Below are 15,588 nucleotides of genomic sequence, written 5' to 3' on the forward strand. Positions count from 1 at the left end.
ATCCGACAGCAGGGAGCTCCCTGCGATGCGGTGTTTCTCGCTGTAAGGTTTTGCTTTCCACGTCACTGCTATCTCATTGAGTAGCTCCGGGAAAACAGGCAAAATCTTACGAGATTTTACAACCTCGATTTGTACAGCGGGCCATGGGATGTTGAGCCTAGAAGCTGTGCGCTTGCACATGACCTGCATGTCGAGATCCAAGAGAGACTTCCTCCTCGTAGTCATACACCAGGAGCTCTGAGTCAGCCGACTCCTCATCTCCATCCTCGTTATCTTCTCCTCCGCAGGTGACTCCAGCATGGGGGAAAAGCTCACATTCTCCGATGGGCTGAGGGTCTGCTCCTGCCCAGCCTGGGCCTGGGGTTGCAGCCAAATCATCAGGCATCTCAATTTCTCCTTGCGCCGCAGCAGCCTCAAAAAACCGAAGGGTCGCCACGCAACAGGTTAGCCTGTCAGAGTAGTTTGCGTGAGAAAGCCACGCAGTGGATACAGTCTTGTGTGGATGTCAAGGCAGCCTGAGTGCCTTTGTCCATGTTACTTTATTTCCATACATTGGTATGTCCATAAGTTTGTCCAGCAGCTTTGGTTTCCCTGATACTTTTTAACTTCAAACTACTGTAACAGAGTTTCCTTTTGAGTGGGCGAAGAAAGTGCAGCCTGGAATCCACATTTTTTTTTCTATTTAGGCTATATAATCATCACTGTGCACAGTGGTGGGGCAGTCAATGCAAGTAACTAAAAAGTATTTTAAAGGTAAATGCCTGAAATCAGAGACCAGGTCCTCGCTCTTTCTCATAAATCAGACACTCTGTATTGTAATGTGCTTATTTGCATCCATTTTTGCATCACATGTCGGCATCAGACCTATGCAGATCGGTCTGGTTATCCACCTACATTTTCTGCTGAATATATTTGCTATCATTATGTATCATCAACCAACTTTTTGCATCATTTCTCTCTTTGCTGTGCTGCTATCTTTCTGCATCACGGTTTCCCTTCCATTTCCCTTCCATTTCTCTGACATTGTCTCTCTGTCACTTCTCGTTTTTCCTCAAAATACCCTGGGGCAGTTTTCTTCATGCCCAACATGCAAACTAAAACCGTCAGGTGAGAGAATGTAACTTTTTCTAAGCGACGCTCCGCCTATCTCCCTCTGGTTCCTTGTGTTTACCAGCAAGGCCACACCTCAAAGCCAGCCCCCTCTAAAGGTCTAGATGTAACCAAGTCAGTGAGCATTGAGGCAACAGCAGCTGACACATCACATTCATACATTTATGGTGCTCCCTGTGTCCAGGGTAAGGTGCTTTATATGTCTATATTTGCGCAAATTAATGGATCAAGGAAACAGGTGTTTCGTAGCCCATTTGCTGAGTTCTGTTTTAAATTCAGACTAATACAAGAAAGGATGAGGACAAAAATATAGTAGTAGGAAAGCAGTGGCCTGGCGAAATAAAAAGGGCACAAGTCTCACTCATTCGGTTCTTGTTGTATCATGTGCCAAGAGAACCACGTTATAATAAAATCAATTGGAAAAGAGAAATTAAAAAAGAATATTAACAGAAAAATGGATTAAATAAATGTTTTCAACCGCTTTCTAAAGGAGTCCACAGAGTGAGCGAAACAGAGTTAGAGTGGTAAAGTGGCAACTTGCTCAACCTGTAGAGCAAGTTGTATTCAAACATCTGTGGCAGTGCCAGAATAGTCTGAATTATATTGGTTCATGTGTCACACTGCAGCCATAGTGTAATCTTTGTTATGTTTATGGATGTTAATTTATCCTAGTCTCTTTAAGACATTTAATTAAGATAGGGACAACCTGAGAAAGCTGTCTGCATTGTCACGATGAAGTGAAAGAGAAACATATGCAAAAAGATAGATAGATAAGAGAGAGGGCAACATTGCATCTAAAGCAAACGGAAAAACAAGTTGTGGTCACCTCCCTTTAGGCAAGATATGCTCTTCTCTCTGAGGTTTTGTTTATTCACTGAGAATCACTGCAGTCTGTGTTTGTATTTTGTATGAACAAAAATCACATGCCTTTTACATTTGTGAATAGCAATGAATAGCAACTGCACGATGGTAGTAGGCTGTGTGTTTATAAATCCTTTAAGCATCTGTAGCTGTTTTTTTAAGATGATGCCAGAAGATTTCCTTTAAGAATCATAGACAGACAGAGACAGAGATTAAAAAAGAAAAGCAAAAGAATAATGAGCAATAACCATGACATATTTGACATAACAGCTGACATATTTGCAGTCGCAATGGCTTAATTCGTGAGACTTCATATTTAACTCATCAGTAATTAAGAATAGCTTACATGTTTGTAATTGTTAGTTTTGGGGAACATTACTAGAAAAAAACTGCAGTGGCTTCGTAGTTGCTGTTGTAGAAATACTCCAAGAAACGCACTCATACACAGTTTGGCACACACATGACAAACATCAGCCACTAAATGTACAGGATGATCATAGTGCTGTGAGTTGACAAGATAAAAAAATTAAAATACTGAAATCTTTAAAGGCACACTCCATGTCAAGTTTTTTGTTTGCTATGACTTCTGAGCCATTATGTCAGCTTGAACTCACTACGAAGCTTAATACATCTATTATATTCATCCCAAAAAATCTTTGAAATATGTATCTAACTAGATATAACCAGATACACTGGATGGCATTGCATTGGCCTCCAGAGACCCTGTCTCAGAGTGAAACTGAAAGTTCATGCTGGACTACTGCAAATCGTTATTATCAGGATGTTCAAAGAATTCCATGAAGAGTCATCAGTTGATTCAAAATGCTACAACAAGAACACTGACAGGGACTAAATGATAGCATATTTCTCTAATTTCGGCTTCTATTCATTGGCTCCCTGTTAAATCCAGAATTAAATTTAAGATCCTTCTCTTCACATACTAGGTCTTGAAAAATCAGGCCACGTCTTATCTGAAAGATCTCATACTACCATATCACCTCAATAGAATAGAGAAGTTCACTCTCAGACTGCAGGCTTACTTCTGGTTCCTTGGGTATTTAAAAGTAAAATGGGAAGTAGAGCCTTTAGCTATCAGGGCTCTTCTTCCCCTCTTCTGTGGAACCAGCTCCAAATCTCACAGACACTGCTGAAGAACTTCCCATGATGCTCTGAATTTTACTTCTTCACTCATCTACTTCACTCACCATGTGTTTATACACCTCTCTGCATTTAATCATTAGTTATTATTAATCACTGGCTCCCTTCCACATTGAGCATTTTATTTCTGGAGGTTTCGTCCTCCCCACTGTCGCCTAAGCAGTTGTTCAAATAGGTCATATGATTGTAGGGGTTTCCTCTGTATTATTGTAGGGTCTTTACCTTACTGTGCACCTGTTGTTGTTATTTAGCACTAAATGAATAAAACAGAATTGTGTGTGTGTGTGTGTGTGTGTGTGTGTGTGTGTGTGTGTGTGTGTGTGTGTGTGTGTGTGTGTGTGTGTGTGTGTGTGTGTGTGTGTGTGTGTGTCATGCATATGATCTCATTGTATATAGCTAAACACTACAGTCTCAGTCAGTACTTGAAGTTAATATTTTCTTTCTATCTTTATTTAGGACATTAACTTAAATTAGAGGCTTTTATTATATTTGACTTTTTGGACCAGGACTTTACAAACCACTGACTGGCATCATACTGCTTCAAGTATTTTAACTACAAAGATTCTTCTAACATATTTTCTTGTTTCATTGCTCAGGTTTGGATCAGGAACTTCATTCCACCTGATCTCTTCAGGAGGTCAAACATACTCCTCAAATTTCTGTCCCCTTGTCCCCCTCCAAGACAGCAGTCATGAATTGGAATTGGCTGGAGGACCTCATCAGTGGGGTCAACAATTACTCCACAGTGTTTGGTCGGGTCTGGCTCTCAGTGGTCTTCATCTTCCGGGTGATGGTGTTTGTGGTGGCGGCTCAGCGAGTGTGGGGTGAAGAGAGCAAAGATTTTGAATGCAACACTAAACAGCCAGGCTGCACCAACGTGTGCTACGACCACTTCTTCCCCATCTCCCACATCCGCCTGTGGGCCCTGCAGCTCATCTTCGTCACATGCCCGTCGCTGATGGTTGTTGCCCATGTCAAATATCGAGAGATGAAGGACTTAAAGTACACCACCACCCATGAGGGTAAACACGTGTATGCCCGCCCTGGGAAGAAACGTGGAGGGCTGTGGTGGACATACCTGGTAAGAATGAAGGGTGCTAATGTTTAATTCCACTGTTATTGTGTATGCCACACATGGAAGGAGATTTGCAATTATAATGTATGAGCAACAAGCTCCACCAAACTGATGTGAAGTTGTGTGACTTTGCAAGAGTGGTCTACGATAATGCAAATTTTGGTATCTATCAATATCAAGTATTGCAAAGACATTCAGATATTTTTCACAGTGTATGTCTGATGTATTTTTTTATTTCTAAATATATATATACTGAACTTAGAGGATAGAAACAAAGTACAGATCATATCACCCTAGTATCGATCTGATACTGAAAGAAACTCTATTTTAAGTGGTTCTATGCTTTCAAGGCTTCCTTTAAACAGCCATATAATATATCCCTACAGTGGAATGTGGGACTATTATGTCTGTAACATGGTGTCTTTTTTCTTGTCTTTAATTTCACTTTCATTTGCTGTTTAGAAACGTCTCTACCAAGTGTTCACTTTTGTTTTGACTGATTTTGGTAAATATCAGGAATTTTCATTATATAGTTTATAGAAGGTTGAAGAATCCTCATTTATGTTCCAATTTTTTCATAGGGTCATTTATTTATTTATTTTTTTAAACTAATTAATCGTCATAACAAGAGCTTAGACAAATGGTTGGGATAAGTTACAGCAATTAGTGAACATTTAAAATTAATTCTGTCAAACACAGTCATTAGCAATCCATGAGATTTTTCCTACTTTAACACTCATTTGTCTTCTTATAGGTGAGCCTGATCTTAAAGGCAAGCTTTGATGCTGGTTTCCTGTACATCCTTTACCACATCTACGAAGGGTTCGACTTACCACGTTTGTTAAAGTGTTCAATGGATCCTTGCCCGAACATAGTGGACTGTTACGTATCCCGCCCCACAGAGAAGAAGATCTTCACTCTCTTCATGGTGGTGTCCTCTGCTGTCTGCATCTTGATGTGCATCTGTGAGATGTTTTACTTCATCTGCAAGAAAGTCAAGAAACGAATCAAGAGGAAAATAGATGCAGACAGGCAGGCGTCCGCAGAGACACACGAGCTGAAGCCACTGTCAGCAGCTTTTCCAAGGCACAAGTCTAGATCATCTTTGAGAGTGGATCCAACAGTGTCTAACCACACTCTAGAAACTGTGACTAGAGGTTACTTAAAAAAGTTATGGCAACAAAGTGACACTTGAAATAATTAAGTAGATTTTAATTTCAAAAGATTTATGTAAAATGTAGAGAAAATGTTAATTAAATTCAAATAGAAAACAAAAGTAGATATTAATAGAATTAAACTGTAAATATGTGTTGGATTTAGGGTCAAAATCTCAAACTGAAGGTTGAAATTGCCCAACTTTACCAAAAAAAATAATTGATATGAAATAAGTCTCTGAGAAAAATTACTTTGAATTTACTAACTATCTGGCAAAGGTTTAGTAAAAACTTCCTAAAATATCCATTACAAAGAAATGAAATCTTCTTGTTTTTTCAGTAAAACTCAAATTGGATTCAATAATTATCCAAATAAACCTTAAAAATAATGACTGAATAATAAGAGAAAATGAAATGAATTTTACTTATTTTCTGAGTAAAATGAATCGATTTCACAAAGAAAACATCAAAACAGTAATTTGTTTTATTGTGGAAAATAAAACACAGTAATTTATAATATAACATTTTTCTGCTCGTATACACTGAATTCTCATCAACAATCTCCTGATCTCCTAAATACATTCCTCTGCTGTAAATTTGTTTTAGTGTCATAAACAGTTTATCACACAGCTTTGTGTACAGAGCAACAGCAACATAAACTGCATGAATGTAAACCAGTTTTGTAAAAAAGAAATTAATCTTTAGACTGTAATATCAACATGAACCTGAAATTTGAATATCCTTTACCGTTTCCTTTATCTCTGTTACTTATTTATGATTGACTAACAAAAACTTTAGTTAGTCAATCTTTTGTTAAATTGAATCACTCAATATAACTGTAGAACAAAGGTTTTTCACTCATGTACATGGAATATCAATAATGTAAATCAACCTTTTATCCCAATTTGGATGTTTAACCTGAGAAAATCTAAGACACATGTAAGAGGAAGTAACATTTCTACAGCTACAGGACTGCACTTCTGTTAAATTTTAAAGTTGTTTTAAACCAATGTTTTATAGTAACATACACTATAAACAAAGAAAAGCTTCACTAGTGATTCCTCCAATTTGCTGCCTTTCAAACAGAATATTCCTAAGAAACTTGTAGGTAATAAAAAACAAACATTAAAATGAAGACCACAAATACAGCCTGACACATTGCAGGTCATTTGGGTAAGATATGAATAAGATGAAATTAACTTGAAAACTGAAAAGATAGCTGCATCTAACAAAGACAAAGGTTTTCAGTGAGCTTACTTCCCTTTCATTCTTTCAGAGTCCTCGTTTAAGCCAATAACTTGTTCTTGAGGCTGTTCACTTTTGGTGAGAGCTTAGCACAATCCAGTTCAAGGAAAAGTTTCTGGAATACTTCCAAGGTGTATTTTAGCTCTTTGGGATAGGCAAGATCGACTGCATATGTCAATCCAACCAGCATTGCGCATGCTCTTGGAAAATTGCCCAGAGCAGGCATAACTCTCACACCCTCCAGCACAATGCCAATGTCATCCTCCTCAGATCCAACAGCCTTGATTTTGTAGATTTTCATCCTCTGTTCAGAAAGATCTTGTGACACACCATCCTCATCAGCATCCTGAAACAACAAACACATGGGTTTTCTGACTGTAGTTGCACACATCCTGTAGCTGAATGACAAATAAAACATGATAATGCCTGAAATTATTTGAAACTTGACAAACACATATGAATAACAAAAACAGAATAATGTTTCTACTTCAACACTTACACTGTACTCTTTGATCAGTTGATCAATGGACTCCCCAAGGTACACCATCAAGCACTGAATAACCAGATTTCTGGTTATGTTATTGCTAGGATTGCTTGGTGACTGAAAATGAGCAAGAATTCCAAAAATTACCATCAGATAAGTGACCATTTATTAAGACAAAACTGTGAGAATTGGCAGTATTAAAAAAAAAAGTTAAATATCAAATTATCATCACATGGAGCATTATGTGCGATAATTAGCTGATGTTAATGCACATGCCTGGGTGCTGACAGTCAACACAAAGGTATTGTCAACATGCTTGTAAGCTTCAATCTTTAAATGTGTCGTTTTAGTAAATTACATTAATTTAGTCATTTAGTTTTTTATCTAATTTAGTTTATGTTTGTCAGAAAGGGTTTTTCCTTCTTGGGACAAAACAAAAACCCAGCAATATCTGTACTTGTGTTTTTTTGTTTGTTTTTTGTTTGTTTTTTTTACTAAGAATAGACATGTATTTAAAATACAATTAAAACATGAAACTCATAATTGTGTTGTTAATTATATCAGTGACGTCCTGGCGTCCTCTTGCACTGACAAAAACATGCAAACAAATTAGTGGAGCTGTGCACCATGCAAATGAAATTTGACAAAAAAATTCTTTAAATAAAATTCCAAGCTGAAATGTCTGTGGAAAATACCTTGGCTATGATAGCCTGCAACTTCAATCCCATGGCTCCCCCCTTGGAATGGAAAAGGGCCAACAGTTTGGGAGTGTACTCATCCAGCATGGACATGAATTTGGGTTCAAGGTGTACCAGGGTGATCCTGTAGAACTCATCCTGCAGCTGAACGACAAAAAAAACCATGATGCAGCCTCAAATTATTTGAAGTTTGAAAGATTACATTAAAAAAAACCAAAAGCCTACCCAAAATGAATTTGGAACTCACATGAGATGCCTCAAACAATGCTGGCCATCTGGCTTTGATGTCTTCAATGCTGGGGGACAGGTTGACAATTTCATGTCGTCTATGTGCAAATGTTTTAGCCATTTTTTCTTTTATCACTTTGTTGTTGTCTCTTTTCTTGACTTCAGTAAGCAACTGAATTCTCTCTTCTTCTTGACTGTCCTCATCTTCACCTGCTGGATATGGCAGAAGGTAATTTACCTCTGCTTTCCGAGGCTTTTTCACTTTATTTGCAGACTTCTGGTCACCTGGACTCTTGTGTTTCATGGCATTGCATGTCAACTCAGGAACACCAAACCCTCTAAGTTTTGTACGATAATTGGCCATCTTGTATTTGATGCTTTGTTGCCAACCATAATAACCTGAGAAAGAGCCAGGTTCCTTGAGACAAGGGTATTTTGTCACAAGTGCCTCAGCAACATAACTAACCTGTGCACTTGAAGGATAGGCCGTAAATGTAAATATAGTTTCAGCCAACTTCTCAAGAATATCAGTCTTTACTTTGGAGGTGGGCAGAAGATTTCCATTCTTTTTATACTCCTCAGTGGCTCTTTCCAGGTACATCTCAGTTTCATATGCAAACTGTGGAATGGGAAACTGTTTTGGCCAGGGCTCACAACGTTCTGTGGTCTTCTGCCTTTTGAGAATAATGGTGTCCTGAGAAGAAGTAGTTGCAGCAGAGTCTGCATTGGATACAACTGACTCAGCATATGAGGAGTCATAGTCAGACAGTTGGCCAGAGGGGCCGCCAAAACTGTCAGCAACCGGAGTCAAGCTTATCATGACCGGGGTGATGCCAACAACCTTCACAGTGTCTTTGTCTTTTATCTGGTCAGCTCTGTGAAGAGTGAAGTAGTCCTGGAATTCTGGGTCAAAATACTGAAGACTGAAGTCATTTGAAATCCCAAAAGTATCCTTCACAACACTCTGCAGCTCCTCCAATGTTGGTGGGATCCCTGATGGAAGAACCAACTTCTCGATTTGGTCATCAATAATTACACGAAGCTTTGCCTCCATCTTGTTCAACCTAGAATAAAATGTAAATGGGCAGAGTTAAATTTCCCTTCAATTAAATAAAATTAGTTATTACTTTTCATTTATACAATAGTTGAGATATAAAACTATAAAACAAAAAGCACACTTCAACACACCAAATGTTGCAAATAACAAATACTTGGGAGATGTACATGTTATCAAGTTTTTGTTGTTGTCGTTTTGTTTTTTTTACCTATTATTCACAGCAGATGTAACGTTTCAGGGTTACCAAGCGTTTTCTTCCCACATTGTAAGAAGCCAAGGGCCACATGTCACCAAGTTTCTGCTGCTCCAAAAGACTGATCTTGCCAGTGTCCTCCAGTTGAAAAGATCTCAGATGCTCTACATACCATGCAGCAAGTAACTTCACAATGAAATATACACAATTGTCCAAAACGACTATCTGTATTATCTCAGCAAAGTCTGGTAGTCCACATGTTGAACCATTAGACAGGATCATCCCAGCAGTGTATCTTGTTCCACTGTAGGTGACAGTGGTGGCAAGCTGCACACAAGTCAGAGATGGTGATCTTGCTCTTAAATCTGCCTGTATGTCTGGATGCAGCACATCTACAGGCATTCTGGATATTTTTGTGACAAGCAGGGCAGGTTTCACCTCTTTTGATTGCATGTGGTATGCCATCATCATTTGATGCCTTGTAGAAAGGGTCAGCAACACATTTTTGAAATTGTTAGTGTGTCTCACAACTTGCTTGAAAAATCTGTGTTTCGCCTCAAAGCGCATTGTCCATACTCCAACCAATGGCCCATATTTTTCTATTACAGCAGGGTAGTGCTCCAAAAAATGATGTTTTGGTGTGAGCCTTTGATCAGGAAAAACTTCCAAATATCTGACACGATGTTCAGATGTTTTAAATTCAAGGTAGGCAATACTTTGTGTTGTGTGAACAGGGGCAACCACTAACTCAACAATGTCCTTCAAAGTCAGAAGAAGTTGCCAAACAGGATCATCTTCAGGTACACGTAAACCAACAAGGAGAGGCAACAAACGTATTAGGGCCCAGTTTTCATGAGCATTTCCTCCTACAGTTTTGCGACCAGCAAAATTTGAAGGGATTGCTTGTGGACTGTTCAATTTGTCTGAGCCCTTATATGGAAAACATGTGATTATATTATTCAGTTCAGTCAAACTGAAGTAGTGCTTCTTCAAAAAAACTTGAAAACACAATGCTAACTCTCTTGGCACTATTCCCTCAAAAAGGTCATGAAGGACATCTGGTGGGTATCCAGACACAAAGTGAAAATTATTAAGTTGATCAGTTAATGGACATGACCGCTTTAAGCCAAAATGAGGCACTAAATTTGGATTTTCTTTGACAGCTTGTACGTGTAAATCATAGTCATCCTTTTTTCGAAGTGGGAAGACCCCAGACCGTACTTCATATGTCTGGTACTCTGAAGAATGTCCAAGGCAAAATCTACAAACATATGGCCCGTTAAAACTTTCAACAAGTCCACTAATTGCATGAGCACCAAGGTTATCAGCTACAACACAGTGTAGGGCGCCTTTAATATTTCTCCCTAAACATGAAATAAAAACCCCCTCCTGTTCAAGAGTGACAAGATCTTTCAAAAGTGGATCCAATACTACTTTGTATTCAAACTGTTTCACATCAACAGATTTGCAAAGTAAAGCTAGTTGTATTGATGTTAAGGCAGACTGTAATCTCAATGGCAAATTGGCCAAAACCTAATAAACTGCAGTTATTTTATGTTTTTTTCGAGAGGTTCCTAATGGGTTACACACCTCAAATTCATCAACATAAATTATTATAGAGAGTCTTGTTTCTTCTACAGCATAAAAGTCATTGTCCTTAAAACACGTACCATCAAAAATGGACTCAAAATGCCCAGTGCTACTTGAGCACCTCGAAAAGGCTTCCACTGCAATATCTTTGTTCTTCAGTACTTCTTGCAAAGTCTTTAGAACTGGTACATATTGAAAGCTCTTTTTTTGTTCAGCATCAAGAATATATTCAATAGGATCCACAAACTGGAAATGCTCCTTAAAATACTTATTTCTCTTAAAAGCTGAACCAAGTGGCCCGCCTGCTCCAAGAGCTCTGCTAATGGGATGAGAGCTGCACAACTGTTCAGCCAAGTCCTTTATGATAGTGTGGTCAACTGTGCATTTGTTAGATTTCAGTGCTGAATCAATTATATTTTTAACCGCCTCCACAGATGCTGAAGAAGAAATATAGAAGAGATCTTCAACCAAAGCATTAATGCACCTCACTGAAACATTGTAAGTGCTTTCTAACTTGAGTAGAAGTAAGCCAAGTCCTTGAAGAACAGTACAAGATGCACTTTCTGGCTCAACATCACTAGAGCATTCATCACTGTTGAGTTCAGGGACATCAGAATGGTCAGTGTTCTGACTAGGATGACTTTCCAAGACTTCTTTCTTAAAATCAGTTAAGGAACAACATGTATGTCTCCTGCCTTTGTGCTTTAGAAATGTATTGTATATGTTTGTGCGAAAGTCACATCCATTAAAAACGCAAAATACAGTTTCGTGTCTCTTCAAGTGATTTCCTATATGCTGAAAATAGTCCTTCTGAGTAGAGCAAAAAGCAGTGCAAGCCAAACACTTAAATGCAGTGATCACTCCAGGCCTTGGACTCTCTTCAGTGGTATGGTATCTGGACAAATGTGTGCGAAGGGCTCCTTGTGTTTTAAATGTGCAAGGACAACTGCCATACAGACATGGCTGGTGCTGTCCACGACCAAATGTTGCGTGTTGCAATCTGTAATGACGTAGAAGATTCCCCTTTGTAGTAGAAAAAGATTTGCATATCTTACACTGCCATCCCATTTGCCAGGTCCTAAAGTGATGGAAAAATATATATCTAAGAATCTAAATAGTTTTTCATGACAAATGTAAGAGCATGGGTATCTATACACATTTGATGTTGAGATTATAGAGAAGAAGAAAAAAATCCTACAAATAATAAGCAATTATTTTCTACTTATTGTTTTTACAAAAACAAATAAGTTAGATTAAGTGGGGTCAACTTGGTAATTTCATGCCGCTTCAATTTCAAAACCATTAGTTTAATTTAATATAACATGTTATCACAACTTACTTTATAATGCACAGTCTACCTGCTGATCAGGTGAATTTAAGTTGAGGGATCTTCCATTACCTGAAAGGAAAGCAACATTATCATTAATCTCAGCCAAACCGATTTACTCACGAACAAATAAAACACTGAAAAAAACCAAACAATGACATTTTTAGGTTGTCTAAGTGACTTATACATTACGTTTAAACTGAGTAGCGAAACCCCGCGGTGATCTGAAAATGATGTGCCGGGAGTTGTGCCGTTCTCAGCGGCTTCAGTGACCCTCGAGCTCCCGGCTTGCTCGAGCTGGTGGGTAGCAGATGCTCCGAAAACGTCGAAGCACTTTTGCAAACATGCGATATCTTGATAAACCGAGCAGATATTTGATGTTTACACAGCTACTTTCTCGCCTGAAAATATGTTAAAAGTTTATTTTGTGACCCAGAAAGATTACTAAGAGTAATTTTAAAACTTAGTAGCGGCCGCCATTATTGGAAACTGGAGTTCGAAAAACTGACTGTGGCTGACAAAATCACTCACAACTGACCGCAAAACCTTTTCATGAACTTTTAAACGTGGATGAAAGACGTTAAAACTCATCGGAATATACCGTTGATATTTTTTAATACGGTAAAACATGTGGTTAGTTAAAGCTGTTCAGTAACACAGTCGTGAAGGCTTGGAAAGTGACCTTGTGCTAGCAGTCCACTAACTGCCATTTATGTAAAAATACGATACTATCATTACAGTGATGATTATTAATAAAATTTCGTATCATACTGTTTAAAACCTTTACTCAAAACCGATATACGTTATTGTTTAAACCATGTCTTATATTTGAACAAATTAAGAAGTCTTACCTCTGACAAAATGGAGATGTCCACTCATGAAGCGCGTGTGTCCTGCACGTGGCACAAAGGATTATGGGCGGAAGTGTACAATGATTAAAATGAAAATGCTTTCATCAGTTAAATCTATTAGATTTCTTAAATTTTTTTAGTACTCAAACATTTTTTTTAAATCTACTCAACAAACCATTGCTGAATTTACCCCAAACAAAACTGTGTAAATTTAAATAACTGAACATCTCAAAATTGTTGAATTTTGCTTAGATTTGATTAAAACTACTCATACACGTTTTTACTGAGTAATAATTACTATTACTCTCCTATTAGATTCTAATTAACCCCAATCACAGTTTTTACAGTGCAGAACCTGAATAACATCAAGACAGAGGAGACACCAACTATGAAATAAGAATCATCTTGCTCGGGCTACTCTGAAAAACTAAATGAATAACTCTAGGTGCTACTGGAAGCAAATGCATCCTTCCGACGGCTTGCAGAACTGTTACTCAACGGCAAAGAAATACCCAGTGATTTGTAAATAAAACTTTGTTATATGATATTCTGCATGGAAATCGACAGCAAAATTGCAGATGAAAAGGAAGCTATTTTTGAGTAATGATGCTTTATATGTGTATGATGTGTGTGTCTGTATTCATGTTTTTATGTAACCTTTTATGGTTACTGCCTGTCAGTTAGGAAAAGCACATGCTGTAAGTAAACCCTTTATTCACCAAAGCATTACACACTGAGTCACTCACAAGTACTTTACAGTAGAGATACCCATATGATCCCGCCATATTTGTTCTGGCGTCATCCGTTTTTTCACGCTACCGTCCAATCAGAAGCAGAGGACACGGGTGCGGTTTTGATAGATAGGACAATGCACCAATGGTGAGCGGAAACCGGACGTCGTCATTTTTGCCCTTACGGACGCTGTCAAAAAGTAACGGCTTTCAACTACGGACAAGTATTGAATTCCCACATTTTATATTTTGTTTTTGTCTTCATAATAACATAGTAATGTTGTTTATTGAGTTTCTCTTTTATTGACCAATGTGACGTAACTAACAGCACCACAACTAGTTTCGGTTATTCATTTGTCTGCTGTGGTTAGCTAAGTGTTACACTGTAAACTGTTGCTATTCTTTAGCAACATTTCGGTTGGAAATAGCGAGTTAGTCAGTGTTTATTATTTTAATGTGGTCTTGCGGCTCAGGAATCAGAGGTGGGACCAAGTCGCTGTTTTGCAAGTCTCAAGTAAGTCTCAAGTCTTTATCCTCAAGTCACAAGTCAAGTCTCAAGTAATGTCAGGCAAGTCAGAGTCGAGTCTCAAGTCACTGGTGTAAAAGTCCGAGTAAAGTCACAAGTCTGAAATTTTGAATTTCAAGTCCTTTCGAGTCTTAAAAAAAAAACGAAAAAAGAATGTTGCAGTTATATGCTAAACTGTAAATATTAGACCATGTAATTTTAAAATCTGTGTTTTTCTCAACACATGACGAAATAGTGAACTTAGAAAATATACACAAATTGTGAAATTGCACCTCTATAAAATGCAGCTCAATTAAACTTAGTTCCAAGAATAATTTTCACCGACAGTTCTGAGATAAGCTGAATGTTATTATTGGATGCGCTTGTAGGGCCGGCTTTAAAATCGCATGACAAAAATATCATACACATTTAAAAAAAACCTGTATCACCAACGGAGCATGGACAAGATTTGCTAGTTAGATGAAGTCAGCTATCTCATCATAGCAAAAGAGAAGCACCACCTACCGTTCTTTATGCAACTTCAACTGTCGGAGAAAGTTGAAGTTGTTCCATCTCTGTCTGTGATTCTCTTCTTGCATGTTTTGCATATTGCATTTCAGTTTTTTGTTGACTACTTCATAGTTTATGTACCTGAAAAAAATAACTCCTTGCAGCATTTTTGAGCGTTTTTTTTTTTTTTTTAATCTGGTTAATTTGATTGGCAGTGCTACAGCTCACGCACACATAGTACGGAGTGTGGTTTGAATAAATGAATCAATGAATTGAATTAATGGTGCACACTTTCTATATAATATGTATGTTAAATTTTATATTTGGGGTGAAATATCAATTCTTTTCAAGTAAACCGGTTCAAGTCCAATTCAAGTCTCAGGTCATTGGTGTAAAAGTCCAAGTCAAGTCACAATCTTAGAACATTTTTTCAAATCAAGTCTAAAGTCATTAAATTAATGACTCGAGTCCAAGTCATGTGACTCGAGTCCACACCTCTGTCAGGAATACGTAAATAGTATAGTTCACCTCGTTTGAAGTGATAGCAGTCATAGTGAGTTTCATCTGAAAGTAGAGGCAACTCATCACTGTTGCTAAAACACATAATTACAGCGTAAGTAAATTTTAACCTTAATTACCTACCATATAAAAGAAGTTGAGCTGTTTTATGTCAACAAACGAGGCAACACATTGTGTTGATCAACACATTGGAATACAATCTGACTTATTTTGCTTGAATTGTGGCATTGTGAAGCTGCTGTACGTCCAGTTTTTACTTAATTCATGAATCTTTTTTCTTGTATTAATTGAT

The 15,588-nt window shown here is 37.8% G+C and overlaps 2 protein-coding genes across 2 annotated transcripts; one reads left to right on the plus strand and one right to left on the minus strand.

The window, feature by feature from the left end:
- The first annotated feature begins 1,239 nt into the window (after nt 1-1,239).
- Nucleotides 1,240-5,578, plus strand: LOC146549562 (gap junction beta-7 protein-like). The gene is made up of 3 exons (XM_085261675.1): nt 1,240-1,295; nt 3,726-4,210; nt 4,959-5,578. The coding sequence occupies exons 2-3, from the start codon at nt 3,821-3,823 to the stop codon at nt 5,397-5,399; spliced, it is 831 nt and encodes a 276-aa protein (XP_085117801.1). The 5' UTR covers nt 1,240-1,295; nt 3,726-3,820; the 3' UTR covers nt 5,400-5,578.
- Nucleotides 5,579-6,527: 949 nt separating this feature from the next.
- On the minus strand, nt 6,528-8,200 carry LOC146549563 (uncharacterized). The gene is made up of 3 exons (XM_085261678.1): nt 7,783-8,200; nt 7,103-7,204; nt 6,528-6,949 (listed from the first exon to the last, which is right to left on the minus strand). Exons 1-3 carry the CDS (start codon nt 7,948-7,950, stop codon nt 6,644-6,646), a joined length of 576 nt encoding a protein of 191 aa, XP_085117804.1. The 5' UTR covers nt 7,951-8,200; the 3' UTR covers nt 6,528-6,643.
- Nucleotides 8,201-15,588: the final 7,388 nt, after the last annotated feature.

This window comes from Mchenga conophoros, linkage group LG22, assembly GCF_057382185.1.
Source record: "Mchenga conophoros isolate Kocher_MC1m ecotype Shallow Benthic linkage group LG22, M_conophoros_male_GT1.1, whole genome shotgun sequence".
In the NCBI taxonomy this organism is placed as follows: domain Eukaryota; kingdom Metazoa; phylum Chordata; class Actinopteri; order Cichliformes; family Cichlidae; genus Mchenga; species Mchenga conophoros.

Bases quoted from the DNA above. Each gene is read 5' to 3' on its own strand.
- LOC146549563 (XM_085261678.1), bottom strand. From the start codon at position 7,950: ATGGTTTTTTTTGTCGTTCAGCTGCAGGATGAGTTCTACAGGATCACC. The intron at 7,205-7,782 runs GTATTTTCCACA...GCTCATTTTCAG, and splicing joins TGCAGGCTATCATAGCCAAG to TCACCAAGCAATCCTAGCAA. The intron at 6,950-7,102 runs GTAAGTGTTGAA...TTGTTGTTTCAG, and splicing joins AACTGATCAAAGAGTACAGT to GATGCTGATGAGGATGGTGT.
- LOC146549562 (XM_085261675.1), top strand. From the start codon at position 3,821: ATGAATTGGAATTGGCTGGAGGACCTCATCAGTGGGGTCAACAATTAC. The intron at 4,211-4,958 runs GTAAGAATGAAG...GTCTTCTTATAG, and splicing joins GGCTGTGGTGGACATACCTG to GTGAGCCTGATCTTAAAGGC.